Source organism: Falco punctatus (assembly GCF_963210335.1).
Source record: "Falco punctatus genome assembly, chromosome: 1".
NCBI lineage: Eukaryota > Metazoa > Chordata > Aves > Falconiformes > Falconidae > Falco > Falco punctatus.
The window spans coordinates 111,165,204-111,187,197 of record NC_137580.1 but is presented as its reverse complement, the minus strand read 5'-3'; the positions used below and the strand labels follow the sequence as shown (position 1 = coordinate 111,187,197).

Genomic DNA, 21,994 nt, shown 5'->3' with positions numbered 1-21,994 from the left:
AGGAATGTCTTTCCTTGTAGGAATGCAGAGGCTGTTTGGGCATGATTTATGATGTGTTCTTGTTCATTCGTGTGAATAAGACTCCAGAAGGGTCTCATGGTAGAAACCTATTGTAGTTTGTGGAGCGCGTGAGCCTTGCTGCTTCTTGTTCCCTTAGTAGATGTTGAGCAAAGCATTTTGGGAATTAGAAGGTTGCCAATCCAGCTGGCAGGATCTTGAGGAAAGATAATGACTGAAACTAAAATAAATGAATGGAAACCACTACCTGGCATAACAGTTGGAACTGTATGTTTTCTAACACAGGTGCAATGCAAATATTCCTTCATCTCTTCCTAAGTGTCAAGAGATTTTTCCCAGGTGTCAGATTTGGGTTAATTTTTCCCATTGCTGACTTTTAAATACTGTCTTCATGGAAGATGCTACACAAAGCTTACATATAGTCTTCTGTCTGCATATGCATCTTCTTCAAAATGTCTTCTCTGCAAGAAGAGAATGTGCAGTGCGAAAATGTTTCTGCAGCAATGGAGAAAATTAGGCTTTCAGAGAGCAGTGATTTTTTTTCTGGAAAGTTGTTTGATTCCCACCCTCCTCCCCCTGTGAAATACTGCATTCTTTTTAATTTATGGGGGGAGCAGAGGGGGACCGTGACAAACATTATGTGCCAGCAGATCTGTTGCTGGTCTTGTTCATTATCATTATGTAAAACCAGCCTGAGGGTTTAGGTGTAGAGGGAAAGGTCCAGCTGCCAAAATCAGACTGTAACCTATAACTTAGATGATGAGCTCAAGGTCAATATCATTTTTAGCTGAAGCTAATGTTTGTTCTGGAGGTTGACTAATCACGTGTTGGCTGTTCACTGTGTCCGTGTCACTGCTTTGTAAGTAGAGAGGCATATCACTGTAAGACACCTGATATCAGGCAGGTTTAAGGATTCTCTCAGCCCCATTGCCTGTCAGAGGTGACAAGAAACTGCACAAGTGCTGTACAAGGTTCCCCTCTGCTCCTGATTAAGCTGTCTTTGTTTATAGTCGGGACCGACAGGCAAGGGAAAGACCTGGGGAAAAGGTGTGATGCTCTGTGGTGGGGACAGTGCTCTGCGTGTGGGGCACCAGGGCTGCATTTCATCTGTACCCCTTTTGTCTTCACCATTGCATTTCAGCAGGGGGTGGAGAGGTGGAAATGACATTTCATTCCTCTCCTGTGAGCGTGTGCGCGCGCCTGTGCTGAGCCCGCTGACCCCCCTGAAAATTGAAATAATGATAATGCGCGTCTCCTGACTGCATCAAAGTATCAGCACATCAAAAGCCAGGAGGCATGAAATGCAAATGATAAAGTGAAAGCAGATGGATTGTGCATGATCGCCTGATGCCCAATGAATTTTAAAAGATGCTGGTTCACATGGGGAGAGGGGCTGAAATAAACACGTTATCCCTGCAATTTTTTTTTGTTCTTGCTGCTCACTCCTGACAATATTTTTTCACACTTCAGCGAGCAGCCACTCCATCTCTCTCCCTCCCTCTCCCTCTCTTTCTCTCCCTCTCTCTCTTTCGCTGTCTACCTCACACACGTCTCGGGTCATGTCGCTGCAGCTCCGGTGGAAATAATAAGATATAAACCACGAGGTTGTTATTTGCATAGAAATAGCATGGAGCCCCAGGCAGCATGGGAGAAGGACACAGAGATCATTTGTCTAAAATTTTAATGAAAACTTTTGCTGAGGCAGAGATTTTTTTTTTTTTTAACTTTCCCTGCCTCCCCCTTTTTCTAACCCCATACGTTCCTCCACCTCCCTCAACTCCCCTTCCTCGTCATAAGCTAAACATGGTGCGGTTTCATACGAGATAGGTGATGTGCTGCTGCCCTGCACTAACAGGTTAATTTCCATTCGTTTTCTTTTTAATGGAAGTAAGACTGAGGAGCCCAGCACTCCCAGTTTATGCATTGGTTCAGGCTCCCAGGACTACATTTCATTTCAGTCCTCACAAGGATGTTCCCAAGTCTGTAGCTGACCTATTTTTAATTAGTTTGCTCCTCCTTGTCTTTTGTGTTTAAAAGAAATCCTGTTTTTAAGACTGTTTTGTTAATGTAAACAAATAGTGGCTTTCAATCACGTTTTCTCTAAAGACAGATGTTCTAGGCTTTTTCTAAGAGAAGCCAAGTTTAGCAGAGATTTTCAGGTACCGCTACTAACTTGATCCACATCAGTTTGTTATACAGATGTTCAACCTGGTATCTCAAACAGTTAATTTTCTGCGTGATGATGAAACTGCATGCTGCACTTCACAATAGGACATCTAAAGTGGTCATCACTTCTGGAGGTGAAGGGAAGAATCTAACCAGCAGACTGCTCTGTGTCCTCTCCCTCCTGTTTAGCTTTATTCCTCCCCCCCCACTCCTCCCCGACTCTCCAGGCTTGGCCTGTCTGAATGATGCATCAGGCCCTCAACCTGTCCGCCAGTGTGCTCGCCCCTGGGCCCCATGGCACCGGCGCCGTGCTGTTGGCCTGGTTTGTCAGGAGCATCCAAGTGTACCAGGCGTGAGCTTGACAAATGCCACCTGCCAGGAGTATATGTCCATGTAGGGGAGGAGGCAGTGAAGATGAAGAGTCAGAAACCACTAAAATATGAAAAGTACAACACCAGAACTCTGGGCTTCATTTCCCGGTCTGCAGCCAGCTGCCTGCCTGGCTGTGGTCTGATGTTTTTGATCAGAATGGGTATAATGACAGTTACCTGCTGACAGCTTGGTCTTGAAACCGTATTGTTTCGAGTATTTGTGTTTGCAGTGTGTTTTGAGCTCATCAGATGGAAGGAACCTTCCAGAGTAGTGCACTGGCAGGGTGGGTAACCCCATCCTCAGGAGTTCTTTCTGTGGAAGTTTTTGCCTTCAGAATGATCTTAATTTAAACTATGTGTCTGCTTGTATAACCTATTCTAGACCCTAAAGAGCTCAGGAACCAATTCACCAGATTGCTACTAATGCACTATTTCTCACTGTGAACTGGTGGTTTTTAGGGGGAGAAAACATTTCTGAAGAACAGCTTTAAGAGGGGTGTTTGTGAGATGAGCTGATCAGTGGAAGCTTGATGCCTTGGTAATGTAATATGTAAATATCTAAAAAACTTCTAAGCCTAGTACCAGCAATTGTCCAATGACCTTTCTTGAGTACATCTTTCGTTAATGCAGACACTGCTTGTGCATGGTAAAGACGTTAACATGATAGGTGCCATACCGTGTCAAGATAGTGTAGTGTATGTGTCAATCACGTGACTGTGGATGAGTCCCTGAGGACTTGTTGATACAACAGACCATAATTGCTGCAAGGATCGTTTTGACAATCTGCATTTAAAACCCAACAACCCCTTTGCGTGGGGCCAGAAGAGAATATCCTTGCATTTTAAATTCAGTCCTGAATTGTGCTGCCTGTGGAAGCCAGAAGTGGGATCAGCAAGGCACATCTGGGGTGTCCTGGCTGCAGAACTGGGGTAGGGTTGCAGCTGACCTGGGGGAGCACCCACCTGGCAGGCAGAGGAGCAGCCTCTGTGTGAGCCAGCTTGAAACCAGCTCGTTTGGGTGGTGGTTATCCCCAGCTGTAAGTTTGCTCAGTGGGGCAAGTTTATTTTGAGGCACTTGAGCCAACAGAGCTCTCTGATGTTGGCTGCTCTGTAGTGTCTTCTGACTGACACCTGGACGTACCCTGCCTGCGAGTTGTGGTGTCATTTGGTCTCTGCACTAAAGCAGCCTGGCACTGACCTGGTGTTTGTACATCGTGGCTGAGGGAAGCTGCAGAATTTGCTGGGCACCCTGGGACTCAAATCACAGGGTGAGATGACAGGGCAGGGCTTGGGAGGAGCAGGCGGAGCTGCTCAAGGTGCTGTGCCCATGCCAGGGGCTGCTGGCTCAGGTGTGGGCTCTCCAGAGGAGCTCGTGTGAGGAATAGGAAGCTTACACAGCCTGTCTTGTACAAGTGATTGGTCTTGACTATGGCAAGCAGTAATATTTACCCTTCAGTTTCACAATCTGGAAAAATAAATAAAAGCCCTGTGAGACTGATGCTGTTTGGGGTTTTTACTGTAAAATACAGAATGTAGAAAGATCTTTTTATTTTTCTTAAATCAAGGCAAGAGTAGCTCAGTATCTGCTCAAGATGACTCAGTCTTGGGATTAGATCAGAGCGATCATGTGAGTTAGAACAGCAAGTGCCATCCCTGTCATTCAAAGAAGCATTATAATTATTAATGCATGATATGAATCTTTCTGTAGTGGCACAGCAAGACTATTAGGAAGATACGTATGGGCACAGGGTGTTTGAGAATGCTAATCAAAGAGGGTCTAGGAAATGTCAAACAGAAATTGACACTTCAACAGCATTAACTGTCAGTCAGTTCCTCTTGTGGATCTCACCAAGGTTACCCCGCTCTTGGCTCCGGTGGTGGGGGAGGCAGGAGGGGCCGCTCTGCTGTGCCTTGGGTGGTTGCGGCAGAAGATGCGGTGAGAGCAAGGGTGGTGTCATGGGTGGAGCTTGGTTTCTCCAGCTCTCTTAGAATAGATGCAGGACCTTGGTGCTGTTGGATGTCTTCCTGGCATAGGTCACCATTGCTCAGACCCCAACAAAGCCAGTCTGGTTTGAGAAATGAGATGAGAGTAGAGCCCTTGTAAGGGTCAGTCTCAGTTTAGCAAAATTTGGCACTAGGAAGAGAGCAGAATTAGTTTCTTTAATGCCAGCAAGAGGCATTAGCTGCTGGAAGCATCTGTTTGGTGGCAGTCCTGGTAACAGAGATCTTCATTTTGTGTAGAGAAATTAATGTATGCAGGATGGATGCCTGGACTTCAGATGAGTACAAATAAACAAACACCACCTTCATTTCTACATTTTATTTTTAATTGCCTTTCTTTAAGTGGTGATATTTGTGTATTGTTCCCATTAGAGACAATTTACGTTCCAGGCATCGCATTATCAGTCCCTTTATGTTTGCTTAGGGAAGAAAGTCTAATAGATTTCTGTTTACTTTTTTTTTTTCTCCCTCCTTCTATCATTTTTAATATGGATCTTGATCAGTTTATCCATGTGGATGGTGTCTGTGCTGTGGGGGCTGTGTGTGTATTTATTCCTGCTAAAGAGGAGTTTAGCACAGCAGCCCCTGTGCGTTCCAGGGAAACTCCTATATATTCTAAACCCTTTATATGTTTCACGTAACCAGGACTGTACCCCAGTTCCTGGTGATGCTGCAGGTGTGGTATTACTGGAGTGCTAACCGTGGTACCTCATGTTCCACTGGAGCTGAATGGAAGAATGGAAGAATGCACTTATCAAACATGGCCCAGAATAACTGGTCCTGACTGGGAGGATATCCAGATGACTTGCCTGTGGGTCTTTTCTGCAGTGAATTGTTGAGAAATTATTTGCCGTTCTGGACACGAGCGGGAACTGTAAGATCAGCACTAGAGAATTGTTGTGTATCTCACGGTTAAGCCTAAACCCACGCTACAAAGTGAGCAAAGGCTCACTGTCCTGGGGAAGGAGGTACCTGCACTGCAGCCTGTCCCTTTGGATGGTCTCTGAATAAGAGGGTTCTGTTGTGTTCCACAAGGTGACTAAGGGAATGGCCAAAACATAGTCCAAGATCTTTAAGTATCATGAAGACAATCATTAATAGGGCTAGTGCCTAGATTAGGGAACCCCTAATTGAGACAGATGGGATTTATGAATGTTTGCGCCATGTAGAACAGGGGGCTGTAACTTTAGTTTGCAAAGTATATTGAGTCCTTTTGATTTACCACTGACTGGTGGAGTGACCTTGAGCAAAACATGCAGTCTTCCTACACCATGAGAGGAGAGCTAGGCAGGAATTTTTTGACAAGACATTTTTCATTTGAAAATGCCAGTTCACTGAAACTGGAATTCTTCAGGAAAAAGTACCAGTTTTGATGAATTTCTCATTTGGAATTTTTTGGGTCAAAAAACGTTCTCCCCCCAATAGACTTCTTTTTTTCCAAATTCATTTTTATTTCTACCGTCTACAACAAATATTTCAGAAGTCAGAAGCAAACATCTTGACCCTGTCTGATACTTGTTCAGACCTCAAGATTGTAAAACTTGATTTTCTGTTGCAATCCAGAAATTTTCGAAACTCCTCATCAATTATTGCAAGATGGGAAAACTTTCCTTCCAGTAACGTTTCATGTTGCCATCTGCAGAGAGAATGCCTCTTTGGTACCTGATCAGCTGTGGAGCCCTACTCCCTTTGTATTGGTAAGGTGCTTTGGGATTGTCAGGCTGTAGAAGGTGCTGTAGAAGGACCAGCTGCAGTTGCAGTGTCCAGCTGGATGCATCTTCCCCTGCTGCCTTCCAGGTGAAGTGCAATTGCTTTTTCCCCTTCCCCCTCTGATCTTACCAAATTAAAGCAAGAAAAAGACTCCACCAGCAAGACCTGCTTCTGGATTTGCAGTCAGTAGCCATCTCCAATAACCATCAGGCTGTCAGCTTCCCCCCCACCTCCCCCTACCTCCCACCTCCCCCATCACTCACCAAAGGAAAAAAAGAGCTGGAGCCACAGCTTGAAATATATCATGCAATAGTGTATCATGAATTTCTTGTGAATCACATTGGTGAAGCAGGTTTATTTATTTCTGAGACTCTAAATCAATACAAAGTAGGTCTCTTAGTTCTGAAGCTGGGATGGAGTGTGAAAAAATGAGCCCATTGTACTCTTAAAACTTTGGGGAAAGGAGATGACAGCTATATAATTCCATTTACCAGGCACTAGGGGCTTTAATGTGAAGGTGACAGGGAGCTCTTTGTGCATTTAGAGCACCATATCTTCTAAATAAAAGATCTGTAGACTTGATAGTGGAGTATAGCTCTGACTTTAATAATCTCCAAGCATTAGACCGAGCCAATATGTTCCCAAGTCAGAAGGGTCCCCCACCGAATGCTCGTAAATTAAAAGTGCAGGAACTGCACACATTCATAGATTAGAAATGCAAGAAGTGCAGTCCGTCTCCAGGCAGAGAGGAGGTGTCTGCGCTCGTGCCGCCATGCGAATAGCCTAAAGCTCCAGGAATGGGTCTGTGCAGGAGCACGGCTCGTGCTGGCGTCCTTCCTCAGCTCGGTTCTCCTGTTCAGCATTGCTGCTGTTTTACCCACTAACGACATGATAGGTGTGGGGGAAGAGCTGAGTGATAGAAATGAACGCTGTAAGATCTGTTGAGGCTTGACTGCACATAATAGCAGCCAGGTTTTAAGTTCCTATATTGTGTTTTCTGATGAGACATTCATTCTGATCATTTCTGCCTGTTTATGAAAAATAGGCTATTTATAGTACGTGCATGTGCCTTTTCTGCTTCAGGTTTCTGGCAGATAATATAAATGGTGGGATGGGAATTGCAATTATTGAAATTATTCAGATAAAAATCTGGCACTTATATTTGATATAAACACATGATATGCTCTGAATAATAACAGCACTTATGTTACATAATGATTCCCATTCAAGCCCTCTGCTGTCATTTTTTTCAGATCTTTCATCTTTGATGAAACATAGGAGCCAATCAGGTTTGCAGCCAAACCAGCTTTGCAGTGAATGTCTCAACTAACCAGCAGCTCAGTTTCTGAAAAGGAGCACAGAGATAGCAGCTGGTCATCATGGGTTTGAGTGCTAGAAAATTATTAATATGCATATGACATGCTTATAAACCTGTTGAGGATGGTCTTTTAAAGGCTGAAAAGGCTGCTAGCTAGAATCCCAGCTCCCTTTTGTACTTTCCAAAAGATCCTCTGAAGTAAAAAGAAATGCCATTTCCCATTACTGTAGGATACGTGGCTTTTGGTGGACAAAATGAAATAAGTATTGACAATACTGCCCATGTATTTTGTAAGGATGTGGTATCAAATGTTGCATTATCTGGAAGATAGTGTTAGTTCTTGCAGTCATGGGCTGAGCTTTAACACGTGCTGTTCTAGAACTAGCATTGCCTTCTGACCACTGATTTCCTCATGCTTTCGTTGAGATGAGGGCACAGAGGAAGCATTTTGTCCTGCACACCCTGTTAAACGCACTGCTTCCTACACACGTGAAAGGCTTGTCTTCAGGAGCAAAGGAAAGGGAAACTGAGTGGCTCATCTGAGTCCAGCCTGGGTTCCTAGTGACTGGGAGGCCTTCGGCATCGAATACACAAGGAGTAGGTGGTGGCGATCCTGCTTTATCCATTAATGCTAGTGCTTGGAGGGGCAGCCGGGGAAGGGCTGCTGGTGGAAGGGGAAGCAGACCTGTTTGCTAACACCGGGGAGGGAGGCAGCGCTTGCTGTGCCTCACTCAGAAGTGTCAGACCGGCTGCTGCTGAATTGAGAAAAGGAAATTATATCCAACGTGCAAAGGAGCTGGGATAATGTGTAGGAAAGCAGTAGTAACAGGAGTGAAGAGTTCTCACTAGAGACCTCAGAAGGGGCAAGTTTGGAGTCTTCGTGAGCTTTCATGAGGTGTTAAGATTTTAATTTAAAGCAAACTTTCTGGTGCCAGAAGCTTACTATTTGGTGCTTTGCTGTTCATGGCTGCTCTTTTTTGTCTGTCTTTCCCATCAGATTAAGCACAAGATCAGAGGTCAAATATTGCCAATATCCAGGTCTATGTGTATTGTGTATCTCTGCTTTAAAATCCTGGAACCTGTTCTTTCCTGCCCCTCTTGCTGGACCTTTCTTGATCTCTGGTCTGTGGCAGCTGACTCTGGTAGCTGCATCTTTGACTGTTCCCTGGAGTGCTGGTAACCTTTCTGCTAGGAAGGACCTGCTTTGTGAACTTAACCCTTCCATGCACGTGTTTGGTAGTTAAACAGATGCCTTTTGTAAGCCTTGGGCTAATGCTACTTTCACTTCTTTAACCTCCTACGTTATGTGACTCCATGTACCCCTGGCAGACCCAAACTCTCAGGATTTGAAGTTTACCCTTTTGACAGATCCTGGTCATATCAGATACAGGATTTAATTCTGTGCAGTCTCTTCTCCCATGAGTTTGCTTCTAGCATTCCTTATCTAACTGATTTAGCAACGTTTCTAAATCCACTCATGCCTCCGCTGACCATGTGTCTTGCTGAGGAACATCTGAATCCTTTAATTGCAGGAGCATCGGTTTTGCACTTCTCCAGCAGATGTGTTCTTGGATATTTTCTCACAGAAACATTTATACAGCAATATGCATTGCACCATTTAAGATTGTTAATTGGAGATTGAATTACTTGTCAGCCTTTAAAAATGTAGTCCTCTGAGGTCAGAGATGAGGTGGTTAGCAGAGCTGAATGGATGAGCTGTTGCATTCATTTTTTTCCTCAAGCCCAATGATCATTGTCTATAAGCTGGCTAGCCCTCCAGTGCCTTTTAACCTCTGGCACCCAATTCAGTCTGCAGCTGTATGCGCGAAGCAAGTTGGCAGGATCTCTGATCCTGAGAAGACGGAAGAGCACAGGGCGCAGAAGCAGGTTTGGGGACCAGCACCCAGCCCAGCAGTGTCCCTGGAAGACAGCCTCTTTAACCCCTTGACTGCAGAGCTGCCGCACTGGGGCGCGGAGCAGCCTGCTTTGCATTTCCACTGCGCTTAAGTCAGGGTCTGATTTAGAGCTTGCGCAAGCCCGTATTACATATCCCTCCTGCTGCACTCAGCACAGGTGTGAGTGCACGTGTGGACATATATGTCATACAAATGAAGGCAGCAGGCGCTCATCGGTACAACTTTTAAATGCAGCTTGGGACTGCGTTGCCTCTGCTGACAAACACTGACAAGTAAATACTACGCTCGCTCAGTATTACAGAGGGATTTCATGTGCACAGCCCCTCACAATGCTCTGCCACTTCACTGAAATGTCTGGAGCACTCGGGAAAAGGAACTGCATATTTATCTTGATCTCCAAAAAGGGATTTAAGGGCGAGAGCAGGCGGTATATTAGACTATTTTCATTGCCTGTCAGCAGTGGTAAACCCGAGCTGTCTACAGTGTCTCCAGATAAGCAGCAGCAGAGGCCCATTTTGCATGTGCATACGTTTGCATTAGTTCATAGATGGGGAGTTTAAATCCTCTTTATTTTTATTTTCCTCTGTGGAAAGCATTTAGCTAGGCTTGTGCCTGGCATCTGGAGGCCTGTGCTTTTCTTTTCCTTGAAGCTAAATCTATGCTGCTGTCTTTTCTAGCATGTCTTTTCATGGCACTGATTTTGTTAGAGGAAGATGAAGGTGTTTGAGCTCAGAAGGGAGACCCAGGAATATCTCTCTGCAAACCCACGTGCTTACACTGACTACAGATTTTTGGACTAGTTGTGTAACTTTTGTGCCTTGGTTTCCTCTGTATGTAAACCTCGACTGACATCTGTCTCATGGGGAGTTTTGTGAGGATCAGCCTGTAAAATGCTGAGGTTTGTGAAATGCCAAACTACCAGGCCTTTTCTCATCCAAAGGAAAATAAACTTGGAATTTAGTAACATTGTGCCTTACCAGTTAGGCTTTAGGTAGGCACAGTGGCTCCCTGACCCCAGTTGTGATTAACTGATGTTGTGCAGGAAGAAAGCTAACTGGTCCAGTGTGGTTTTATAACCAGATCAAAATTTTCTGTTTTCATATCCTTTTAGCACCTTCTTTCTTTCAGCCCAAAAGGTCAAATCCCGAGAAATGTGGAGTTCCCCTCTACTATGGGTGAGATGAGTTATGTCCTGAGCACTCATAGGATGTTGGGACGAGGATGAAGTCACACCCAAGCATCCCTTCCATAAGGACCGGGTTGCCTTGGGCTCAGGGCTGCTCCTCTCTTGGGGCATCCCTTCTTCCTAAAGAAGGTTGGTTGGTTGGGGAGGGCAGGTTGTTTGTGTGTGTTTGAGGGGGTTTTTAAGATCTAAATGAAGCAGGTATGTAATGCCCTCTGTCTGTTAGAAAGACTCAACCCATAAAAATAACAAACAGCATGTATTTGCTAGAATGTCAAAGTTATGAGTTTATTTTGTAATGATGTGCTCCTGCCTTCATGAGGTAAACTGGCCGTGGCAGAGGTGTTATTAGTAATATGGACTCAGTGGAGCAGAAAGCCGAGTGACCGAGAGATCAGTGTATCAGTCAGTGAGAGGGCAAATGGAAAGAGACAGCAGGAGAATGAGAAAAGAGCTGCGGTGCCTGGGCTGAGATTAGAGATGGAGCTGTGCAAGAGAATTAGAAGCCCAGCAGTCAGGGTCTTATTCTTTCTAGTCTCTCTAAGGAGCTGGTGGGCTTTGTCTTTGCTATAGGCAACTTCATGCGCAGTGTTGGGTTTTTTCCCAATTAAAGGCTTAAATGGGTTCACCCTACCAGTTGTCTTAGTTGGAGCAATTTTGAATTGGTGAGCTGGGCTCAGGTCAGCATCCAGGAGAGTCAGTCACATAACGGCTCGGTTGCTGCTTGGGGAAGGGCAAGTCATATAAGTGCCCTCTGCCTCAGTTTCCCCACTGGGGATCGTTCCCCTTCGGGATCACTGTTCATAAGATCTTACCTGCACACAGAGCTTGGGAAGGTCTGTTGTGAGTGGTTTGCTCCATCTGTTGGTGTTGAAGCGGTCATGACTTGCTGCAGGCCTTGTGTGTATCTCCTTGGCCCACACCTCCTTGTCCCATCCCGTCCACTGATGGTTTGCCTGTTTTTCTTTCAAAAGGTGCTTGGACGGGAAGTTTATACCTCCAACAACCAGCTGGGTGGGATCCAGATAATGCACAACAATGGAGTGACGCACAGCACCGTATGTGATGATTTTGAAGGAGTCTACACTATTCTGCAGTGGCTTTCCTACATGCCAAAGGTAATTCCTGGCCCTACGGCAGTGCAGGGTGCCACTACCTATCCGCTTTGCTCACAGAGTTTTGTGGCCTGGGGGATTCTCTGTATCTGAGGGTATTTTTCTGTGTTTGCATGGTGCCTAGCAAATGGTTTAGGCTCCTGATCAAGGCTGTTGAGCGTTATGGTCTATGGAAGTAAACAAAGTAGGCTTTGTCTTAACGTGCTCCAGGAACTGTGAAGTGGGTCAGCCTGGCACTGCCTTGGGTACTTCCACTCCTCTGGTGTACTGCCCTCAGCACCGAGCAGCAGGATTTTATGTAAGCAGTGGATTATCTCTTATGGAAAAGACTCCAAAAGTTCCCTTCTGAGACAGTAATTTATAGGAGTTGATATATATATGTGTAAGCTGCTCTGCAGCCAGGAAGGTAGCAACAAGAACATGCAGGTCACCTTCCTTCAGGAAAGAGTGCATAGAATGAGTTGGGTGGCCTGGTCACCTTTCAAAGATTAAATTGCAGCGCCTTGCTAGTGCTGGCTATGCCTGAAGTTCAAGAGCAAATGAAGTACAGGGTATGCCAGATGGTGCCAAAGGAGGGTTTGAGAGGGTGCGTGGAGCACACTGGAAGTTTCTTCATGCTCTTGCCAAAAGGCTCTGGGATCCCATCAGTCAAAGGGTTGTGCAGTGTGGAGGAAAGAGGACTCTGACCAGGTCCTTTAGAGCTGGTGTTTGGTGCAAAGCCACACAGGAGAATTCCTTCAATATTTTTCCTTTTCACTTAGAGTGTATACAGCCCTGTTCCTATCCTCAAAGTCAAGGATCCTATAGACAGAACCATTGAGTTTGTTCCTACCAAGACTCCCTATGATCCTCGCTGGATGCTGGCTGGACGCCCAAACCCAAGTACGTAGCTCTTTCGTGACCAGTAGATGTAGTAATGTGTCTTGTTTCAAGACTGTCAAGTTTTTGTGTCTGCAATCCAAATGTGTTTCAGAGCTTACAAAGTAATTAGTTCTAAACAATTGGAATATAATATGTAAAAATAGCATATAAATTCTGAGTGCTTGAGGATGCCCACAATTATTACTTTTACAGATTTTCTTTTTTTTTCTCGTTCGGAGGCAAGTCCATATACAAAAGGTCTGTACGCTGAGGGAACCGCAGTATGTCTGCAGTTCTTGGAAAATAATTGTGTTGGAATTGCTGCAAACCATTGCACCCGCATGCATGCTTCTGGGGTTGCGCAGCCTGTGGACATACAAGCTGCAAACTGGGTGACCATTATACTTGCTGTTATTAATGAGTTTGGGGGGTTAAATTGAGATTTGTGATAAACTTAAGTTTTCTGGTTTTGGATAATATTTTTTCATCATCTCTCAAGTAATTCATCCAGCTGTCTGAGTGCAGCTAACGCTGGCTTCCAAATCGAGTGACTTCAGATTTTAATTTAGTGGAAGCGTTAAGGAAAGCAGATGATTCCTTGTGATAAGTTAAAGCAGATATCTCCTAGGTGAAAAGTTAAAGCCATTTATTAGAGGAGATATTGCCGTGATATTCTTCAAACTGACGCCCGACACGAGGCCAGAATCTAAACGATCAGCTTTGGGCTCACGATAAAGAGATAATTTTGAAATGGATGGTCACATTTTACAGTGGGGCCACAGAGGCAAGGAATGTAGAACACAGTAATTACAAGTTTGGTCTTGATAAAACACTCTCCATCCTGTTTAAGTCAGCAGAGGTTAGCTTGCTTGGATCTCCACTTTTAATTGGTTTTGGACTTGGGTTTGCAGAAACAGAGGTGCTTGTTCCGATTAAAGCATTCCTCAGAAACTGTGTGCCAAGAGCTAAAGCTGGGAGGGACTTGGGGGTTTTTTTGGATTGGTGTGGGGTTTTTCCAGAGCTTCATGAAACCCCAGTGGAAAACAGGTGCTCCCAGAGATTTCTGTAATTGTCTGGGTGGGTTAGGGTATCTTGATGCCTTGACTTCGGGATATACAGCTTCTGCAGGCTGGAGGGCTGCAGAGAGCAGTCTGCAAACGTTCCTTGTCACTCCCCATTCCAGCATCCACAGGCAGCCCAAATGCAAACTCTTTATTGTGGCCTTACCTGCTCGCTGGAGTAGGGTCCAAGCTAAAATACTGGAAAACCTTCCTGCCATGGTCTGACGTCTGGAGAGTGGCAGCAGTGCCGTGCCACTGCACAGGTCGCCGTAGTGAGGCTTAACTCATTCATAGCATCTTCCATGACCACTTAAGAAACACCCATAGAAAGTAGAGAAATATACTGTAAACTGCCACCCCGCTTCCCATGGGGGTTACTGTCACCCTGAGAATTGTATTTGAAGGAATGTATGTGGATTGTTAGTGAACAGATGTTGTTGGTCTGGAGCTGGAGAGGTTTTGTCAGTATTTTTTTTCTGTCAGATTTGCCAGAATCACACTGGTGTCTGTGATTCAGGAGGAACCCCAAGTCTGATACTGCACTGGCTCGTAAAGGGCAAATAATATTAGTTCATGGTTAGCACGATCAGGGTGATCGAGCCCTCACACTTCAGGGTAGAAGCTGATGTCTGCAAGGGTTAGGAAAAGTTTACTTCTAGAACTGCAGTCATCTCGGTAGTGTTCTCTTCTGGAACAGCTGGATTTCTCTCAAGCATGAGGAAGTTGCTGCATTCTTTGGGCAAGAGGATAGGCCTGGTGGCATGTGCTCTGATCCAGGATGGTGACATGCATTAGTTCTGGGAGAGGTGCATCATCTGTGTCTTCTCTGGAGCAAGTAGGCTTTTGGTATCGGAGTACTTCATTCCAGTTTCTCTAAAAGAATGTGTGAAACATGCTAAGATGTGTGGTCTAGTTTTAAAATATCACAGGAATTTTTATATTTAGTTCCTGAATCTCTTCAACATTCTTTCGTTAAAGGAGATATTAGGCAGAATCAAGAGAAAAATGTGAGATAAGTTTTAAAATAAAATAGGCATTTTGAAAAACATCTTTAATGACTTTACTGCCTTTTGACAAATGTTTGTAGTGTCTTGAAAAAAAGTTATTTATTTAAAAGCGCACAAAGTTCCTCTGCTACCCGAACCCCATCGTTTAACAATAAATGATGCTTTTGCTGATAAATTACTGTCTTTATGCAGACTAGCAAATGAAATAAGACATGATGGTTGAAGACAACAAATGCTTAGCTGACTAATGCTCTCCTGTATTATAATCTATTCAAAAATAAATAAATAAAAAGACAGTGCTACCTTCTCCAGTTGGTATTTTTAAGCAAGTTTCTGTTGCTCCTTTGATATTCTTTCTTCTTTTTTCCCTCCCTTCTCTGATATTTCCATTTTTTTCCCCCTTCCCCTTAGGTCAGAAAGGACAGTGGCTAAGTGGTTTCTTTGACAATGGCTCATTCCTGGAGATCATGCAGCCCTGGGCGCAGACAGTTGTGGTTGGTAGAGCAAGGTAAATTCTAAGAGGTGTTTCAGACATTTGTAGAAATGAAATTTTTGTTATGCTTTACATTTTTCTAGAACATCCTTTGGAAGTTGATGGCTATAAGTAAAAATAAGTCATTACTTGAATAGGATACTTCTTTGCCACATGAATGAAGCATGGTGTGATTGTTTCTCCTGTTTTGCTTGGAGGTGACAGCTTTAACATGCACAAAAGCCCAAAAGAGAGAGATTGTTTAAAATTATGGCAGACAGTATATGCTTCTGTAGGTACGTGGTTGCATAGTGAGGCGTTCTTTCAGCTCTGCCGTAGTTGAAAGGTACATTACACAGCTTATTGTTTTGCATTTTATTTAACTTGCAAGAAAAGTTCAGCTAAAACTAGAGCAAATCGCAAGAAACTCTGCACAGAGGAGAGCTTAACATTGAGGTTTGGGTGGAATAACTTGGAGCATTTTCCAAAAGAGCACCTGAACTTAGTTATTTTTCATGATGCAGAGGTGCGCAGCTTCAGACACCTGTGGCACTCGCCTCCTCCCAAAGGGAGTCACTTCCCTTACTTTGCTGCAAAGTCGCACCTGTGCAGGATTCTAAAATGTTCCCCATTGCCTCGGGATTGAGATCCCTGCCTTGAAAATATTCGCAGCCTGGGTCATTCTCAGCGTTGCAGGTCTCCGCGCTGGCAGGAAGCAGAAGCCTGCATGTAGGGTCCTGTATTTTGACAGAAGGCAAATCAGAGCTGGGCTCAAAACCTGCTCAATAACGTTTTTTTTCTAGTTTCTTCTTTATTTTTTTGCCCCCACCCCCAATGACGCTGTGAGTTTCCTGATCTGATTGTCTACTTCCTCTCGGAATAAAGCCATTTTGAAAGAGTACATTTATCTCCCTTGAGTTTCCACTACAAGTGCTTGAGCTGTCCAAACGCAGCGTGCTTATCCTTTGTCACTCCTCATTCCTCAGACTACCGCCAGCTCTCCTCTCAAGACAGAGCTTCATACTGTTGCCTCCAGCAGACTCCCAGCTCCTAATTGATGTCAGTGGTTTTGGTTAATTGTTAGCCTTCTTTTGTTTGTGGTTTGTTTTTTTTTTTTAATCTTTTATTTTTTTCCCCTTTCTTTTGTTAGCAAATGAGAGGGGAGGAAAAAAACCTGAAGTACCTGAGTGGGATTCTGGAGGCTTCAGGTGTTACACTTAATGAGATACGGTCGTGCCTGTGCATGGCGGGTGTTCAGACTGCCCTAGTTCCTAGCAGAAGTCTGCAGCAAAGAAAAATCTTTATTTACAGATCTTTCACTTCCCAGTGCCGACAACCCAGAGCCAAATTACCTGATAATACTTAAAATCTTCTAGAAATCCTGTGGCCACCCCTGGGGTCTGACTCCATCAGCCTCTAGCCTCATCAGCTTGGTGACTCAAGAACTGACCATAGTACCAGGGTATCCCTGGTGATGCTGTGTTTGATTACCAGAGCGTTCAGTGGGAGACAGAGAGGGACACAACTGTTCTGAAACACACCTGGGATAGCCACCTAGTTTCCCAGCCGGTATAGCTGTGAATCAGTGCTGCTCCTTTTCTCCGCTATGTTGATAGCACCCATGGCCCAAGAATATTTGGTGCCACGAGCTCCCATTTCTCTTTTAGACTTTCAAAAGGCACAGTTCAGGGCTGTCCTAATGAGGGTCAGAGAGCCAGAGGTCACGCTATGAAATAGCAGAGTTTATGGCATTCACTAGAGCTCATGTGCAACACCCCAGAGGATGTGTGCATTCTGGACATCTCTAAAACAGCCATCAGGAGCTCTGTTAATATGTTAATGAAATGCATAACAACTGAAGGAGGCATCCAGATAAGAGAATGTGCTCAGCAAAATGTCCCTCTGTTGCTCTTCTCGTAAGAATTCTGAGGGTCTTTAGTTGGTTTAGAGCTGCCTTTGGACTCTCCTAGTGCAGAATGTGATACAATGAAACGTACCCATTTCCTCAGGTACCAGGGCAGGAGGAGGAGTGTGTGCACGAGGCAGAGCTGTGCAAGCCCAGCTAGAGGCAAACTGCGGCTGAGCCAGAGCAGCGTCTGTGTGCAGGTGCAGCTCAGCTCTGCCTGTCTCTGTCCCAGGGGTCTGAGTGCTATTACCCCTGAAGATCCTTCCCCTTCAGAATATTGTCTCATCTTTATACATTGTTGATAGGAGCCAAAAATATCTGCTGACTCCACTCTTAATTGAAGCACGTAACCTTGGGATGTCCTGTGACCTTTTGATACACTTTGGTATTTTTATCTGCCATCCGTGACACTCTAAAGTTTTATCTCACAATGTCCTATAATTATTTAAAGGCTTTTAGGTTAACCAATATACCGAGGGGCATGGATGGGTAGAGAAATCAATGATTTGGCAAAGCTAGAAAGCCTCTGTCCAGGCCCATGCTCAGCTTCACTTGCAGTTCCTTTCTTCTGACAAATTCCAAGTTGCTTTGGACTCTCACATAACAGGTATATATAATACAAATGAAACTGACTTCTTTCAAAAGCAGTGGTATTTTGAAAAAACAAATATGAATGTATTCTTCTGGGATTGTTACTGTAAGTGCTGCCAAAACTCATCTTTTGTATGTATGTTTGGAATACGTGTGCTGTTGGCTGTAAATTGTCTTTTATTATTCTATGGCAACTTGTCCAGGGACACACTATAAAACAAGATGTAGCATCTTCATGTGCTAGCCTGATAAAATTTATATGAAGTATTATGGAAAACAGAAGTTGTTTTGAGCTGTTTTCAAGTTCAATAAATAACTGTAATACTTGGATAAAGATGTTCTTTATTAGGTCACATGGGCCCTAATATAGAAGTTATAAGTTACCGATTTAAGACGGCTTCTGCAATTACGGGTTTCTAGGCAGACTCTTAATCATAGTGAATGGGAATATTTTCAACCCCCTAGTGCACATCGGCCTTGTCGCTTTTTCTGCCTGCAGCACATGCCATCCAGCTTGAGGTGGTTGAGGAGAGAGCGTAGGCTCTGCTGGGACTCCCGTCCTGGGAGTAAGCAGTTGTCATCGCGAGCAAGATGCCTTTTGTGTAAAGGAGTGGTTAGATGCTGTGGAAAGCGGAGCTGAGCATCCTCCCTGGTGCCTACATTCCCTGCCCATCTCTCTGTCCCTGCACCCTTCCCACCCGTGCAGTCATCCTGCAGCAGAAGCTCTGGGGATGAGGTAGATGGGCAAACCTTTTACCTGTCATTTATCGTAACCTCTTGGGAGAAGGAGGGTTTTGTAAGCAGTGGAGGTTTAGGCTGGCTGAGACATCAGCATTGCTTAGGCAGCCTGTAGATGCATTTCATCAGCTGACAGTGTTTGTGACAACAGAGCTGGGGAGCCTTGAGTCTTCACGTTTATTTTTCGTAGTCAAGGTTGTCAAAATCTGTGTGGTGGTGGCAGGTGACTGGTGCTGGACATGTAGCTATATCGTTCAAAATTTGGGCTTTGGTTTATTCTAAATAATTTTTAGTGAGGTGTGTGCTAGTTTTTAGAACTAGATTTTGCTTTGAGAACTGTGACTTCTGCTCTGAAATTCTCCAGCCACATACCTAAATCCTTCAAAAAGGCCAGAATGCTGCTTCCACCATTTGCTTGCTTTATTTGTCTCTCTTGAGTATTTTGATGCAAATTGGAAAAAAATTCTAGTTCTGTAACAGCAGAAATATGAATTTTGATTTGTCTCGCATGTTACCAGGCTGGGAGGAATACCTGTAGGAGTAGTTGCCGTAGAAACGAGAACGGTGGAGCTCAGCATCCCTGCTGATCCTGCAAACCTGGACTCTGAGGCCAAGGTAGGTTGAACATGTGCTCAGGTGCTTGTTTGTCCTCTGCAAATGTCTTTTGTGGAAAGAACACTTCTTTTGATGGGATTTCCCACCCCCCCGCCCCACCCCACCCCGCCCCCAAATGTGGGACAAAAAGTATAGCCATTCCTTGGTGAGGTGCTGCACGGCAGCTGCTGGGAGGAGTGGACAGACAGTTGTGTTGGCCATTCATGCAGGAGACATGTTCCCCAGCAGTTCTGCTTCTCTTACGACTTAGGTGAGGTGCAGGGACTAGGGCTCAGGAGATCTGGCAGGCAAAAATTGTTCCCCTTTTGCTGTGACCATAGTGTTTCACGGTCTTTCTGCTCTGACATTTTGCTTTTCTTCTGCCTGATCTTACAGCTCCGGCCCTACATCTCTTTGGGGTTTTCTCCTTTCCTTATCCTTTTCTCTCCCTTCTCCTTCACGTGCTTTCCACAGTCATAATGCCATCTCTGTTTTTCTAAGCTAATGGGAATGCTCCTGTTGACTTTGGTGACAAAAGAATTGTCCTGATTTTTCTGTAGGCAAGCAGATACTAAGCATTTCACGCGCTGAATTCCTCATTGTTAATTCCATATCACAGCTCTTGTTACATGTATTTCTGTGTTCTTATGCCAACGCTTACATTAATGTGTTTCAAGGCTTAACAGGTTTTTTTTATTCACAACAGATAATCCAGCAGGCTGGTCAGGTGTGGTTCCCTGACTCTGCCTTTAAGACTGCGCAGGCTATCAATGACTTCAACAGAGAAGGGCTGCCGCTGATGGTCTTCGCTAACTGGAGAGGCTTCTCTGGTGGAATGAAAGGTAGCCATCAGTTCAGATCCCCTCTTGGCATTGTCCTGTAGAGTGGTTTGTCTTTTACTGCTCAGTGCGCTGCTGCTGCTCCCTGCTGTGTCATACCCAATGGCACCGGCTCTGCTGGTTTAGCATCCTGAAGCAGTTCTCTGGGGACAGACCAGCAGTGGGAATGTGTGGCAAGGGACAGAAGTAGGTCGTGTCTTTGGGTAGCAGCTAGCTATTACATTGGCTTGGCTGTGGTGACAGCTTGTACCCAGAAACTTGCAGAGTGGATCTGCTTCACCAGAGTTTGATGCAGTGTGCATCCAGCCTGTCTCTTTCATGGCAAGTATGTGACCTCCCTTAGAAATGCTAATAAGGGATACTTCCCTAGGCCTACTAGAGCGTTTGGACATGTCAGCTCTCTGAAATCATGGCAGTGCTCTGCCCAGCTCTCCTGAAAGTCAGTTGTGATCATTGCACAACCAGCTAGAGGAAGGGGATGCTGTGCTGCAGTAGCTGTGGTGGCAAAGGGTTTCATTCCTCTGCTCCCCATGTGTGTCTTGTCTTTAACAGGCACATTGCAGGAATAACACAGAAAATGCAAGTTGCAAATTTGATACCATTCTTTTCCAAATATGCAGTGCAACTGTATTTTTGTATGTACCTTGCATACAGTTAGAGGAACTGGCCAGATTGTAGATTCATGGAATCATAGAACCGTTTAGGTTGGAAAAGACCTTGAAGATCACCAAGTCCAACCAATTCTGATCTGCATTGAGAACAGGTAATTGGATGTTAACAGTGGTCTAGTTGCTAACAAAATTTGCAGCTGCCAGCCTGGGCTAGTTAAGCAGTAATCTCAGGAAACCCCTTCAGCTCAGGAAGTTTTATATCCTGTGTCCCAGCTTAAAAGTGGGGCTGGACAAGCCAACAATATTACCTATCAAAAATGTATAGGCATATTCTGTCAACATTGTCTCATCGATGATTTTTCCTACTGTAACATTGTCCTGTCAAGGACTGTCTCCCAGTTGGCTCTTTTGGTGGTAGTGATGTTCAGAGGGAGTGAACAGTTAGAAAACTGCTCAGTTAATGTACCAGCAGTTACGTTTTTGCACCACATATTGCTGTTTTAAATTTTGTGAAGTGCCAAGAATGTGAGATTGGTACTATAAAATTGAAATAAGTAAAAGATTACGGCCTCTTACCTGCATGTGGCAGTTAATGAGCAAAGAAGAAAAGTTAGATGCACTAACATGGTGCAAGGTCCTGCTCTGGAAAGACTCGCAGGGTGACACCAGCTGTCTTGCTCTGCTGTCTCGTTAGGGCAGAAAGCAATGACATTGAGTTTGCAGATGCAAAGACGGAAGGTCTTTTTGCAAAAGATGGCGAAATTCATTCCTCTGCAGAATAGCTGTTACCTTTCAGGATGGCTTCTGTTCCGTGTGCCGCTACTGCACTGCCTTCGTGACTTGCTTTCCCTACCACACAACTTACAGGGAAGTTGTTGATGTGACTTTACTGAGCATTCGTTAAATATTACTTTGTCTTATGTTGTGAGATCCGACAGCTTTGCCCAGTGTCCTTTGCTGGGTGCCTCAGAAACTGAGTTTAGCTTTGAAGTTGCGGCCAGAAGCCCGAGAAAGGCACTACAACGATACTAATATTTGTGTTGTGTATCCCCACTTTGCCCTACTGGCCGCTGGAGGAGGAGAGAGCTGCCGCAGCGGAGGGAAGCACAGAGCCAGTTTGCACCTTGGTCCATGCGTTTTCCTGCACGTTGTTTGCTGTTGGGGGCTGTTTAGCAAGTGTTGGTCTCTCCTGACACACTCTGCCTTCCTTGGGGAGTTGTTTGCAGTTTTGGTTTCAGTGCTGGCTGGGGATTATGCAGGGAGGGAAAATAAACAATTATGCCACCCCTCAGTGCACACAAACATACTGCCAGGAGCTGACTGCACTGTGGGTAAAATGACTCCAAAATTGTGTGTAATGAGTAGGAAAAGATTAGAGACAGCTCTTGCTATGCTGAAAATTGACATTGGGGGGGGGGGGGGGGGGGGCAGGGAAGAGAGACAGAGACACCCCCCCCAGTCCCCCCTGCCTCTTTCCTAGTCGGCCTAGGAGGTGTAATTCAAGCCATAAAATAAAT

The 21,994-nt window shown here is 44.8% G+C and overlaps 1 protein-coding gene across 1 annotated transcript in view; it reads left to right on the top strand.

Moving 5' to 3' along the window:
- The window catches only part of ACACA (acetyl-CoA carboxylase alpha), a 135,357-nt gene that overhangs the window by 89,101 nt on the left and 24,262 nt on the right, over positions 1-21,994 (top strand). Inside the window, exons 47-51 of the mRNA XM_080403560.1 lie at positions 11,657-11,800; positions 12,559-12,679; positions 15,138-15,234; positions 18,952-19,048; positions 19,734-19,869. Coding sequence (XP_080259686.1) covers positions 11,657-11,800; positions 12,559-12,679; positions 15,138-15,234; positions 18,952-19,048; positions 19,734-19,869 — 595 coding nt within the window. The remainder of the gene's footprint in view (positions 1-11,656; positions 11,801-12,558; positions 12,680-15,137; positions 15,235-18,951; positions 19,049-19,733; positions 19,870-21,994) is intronic.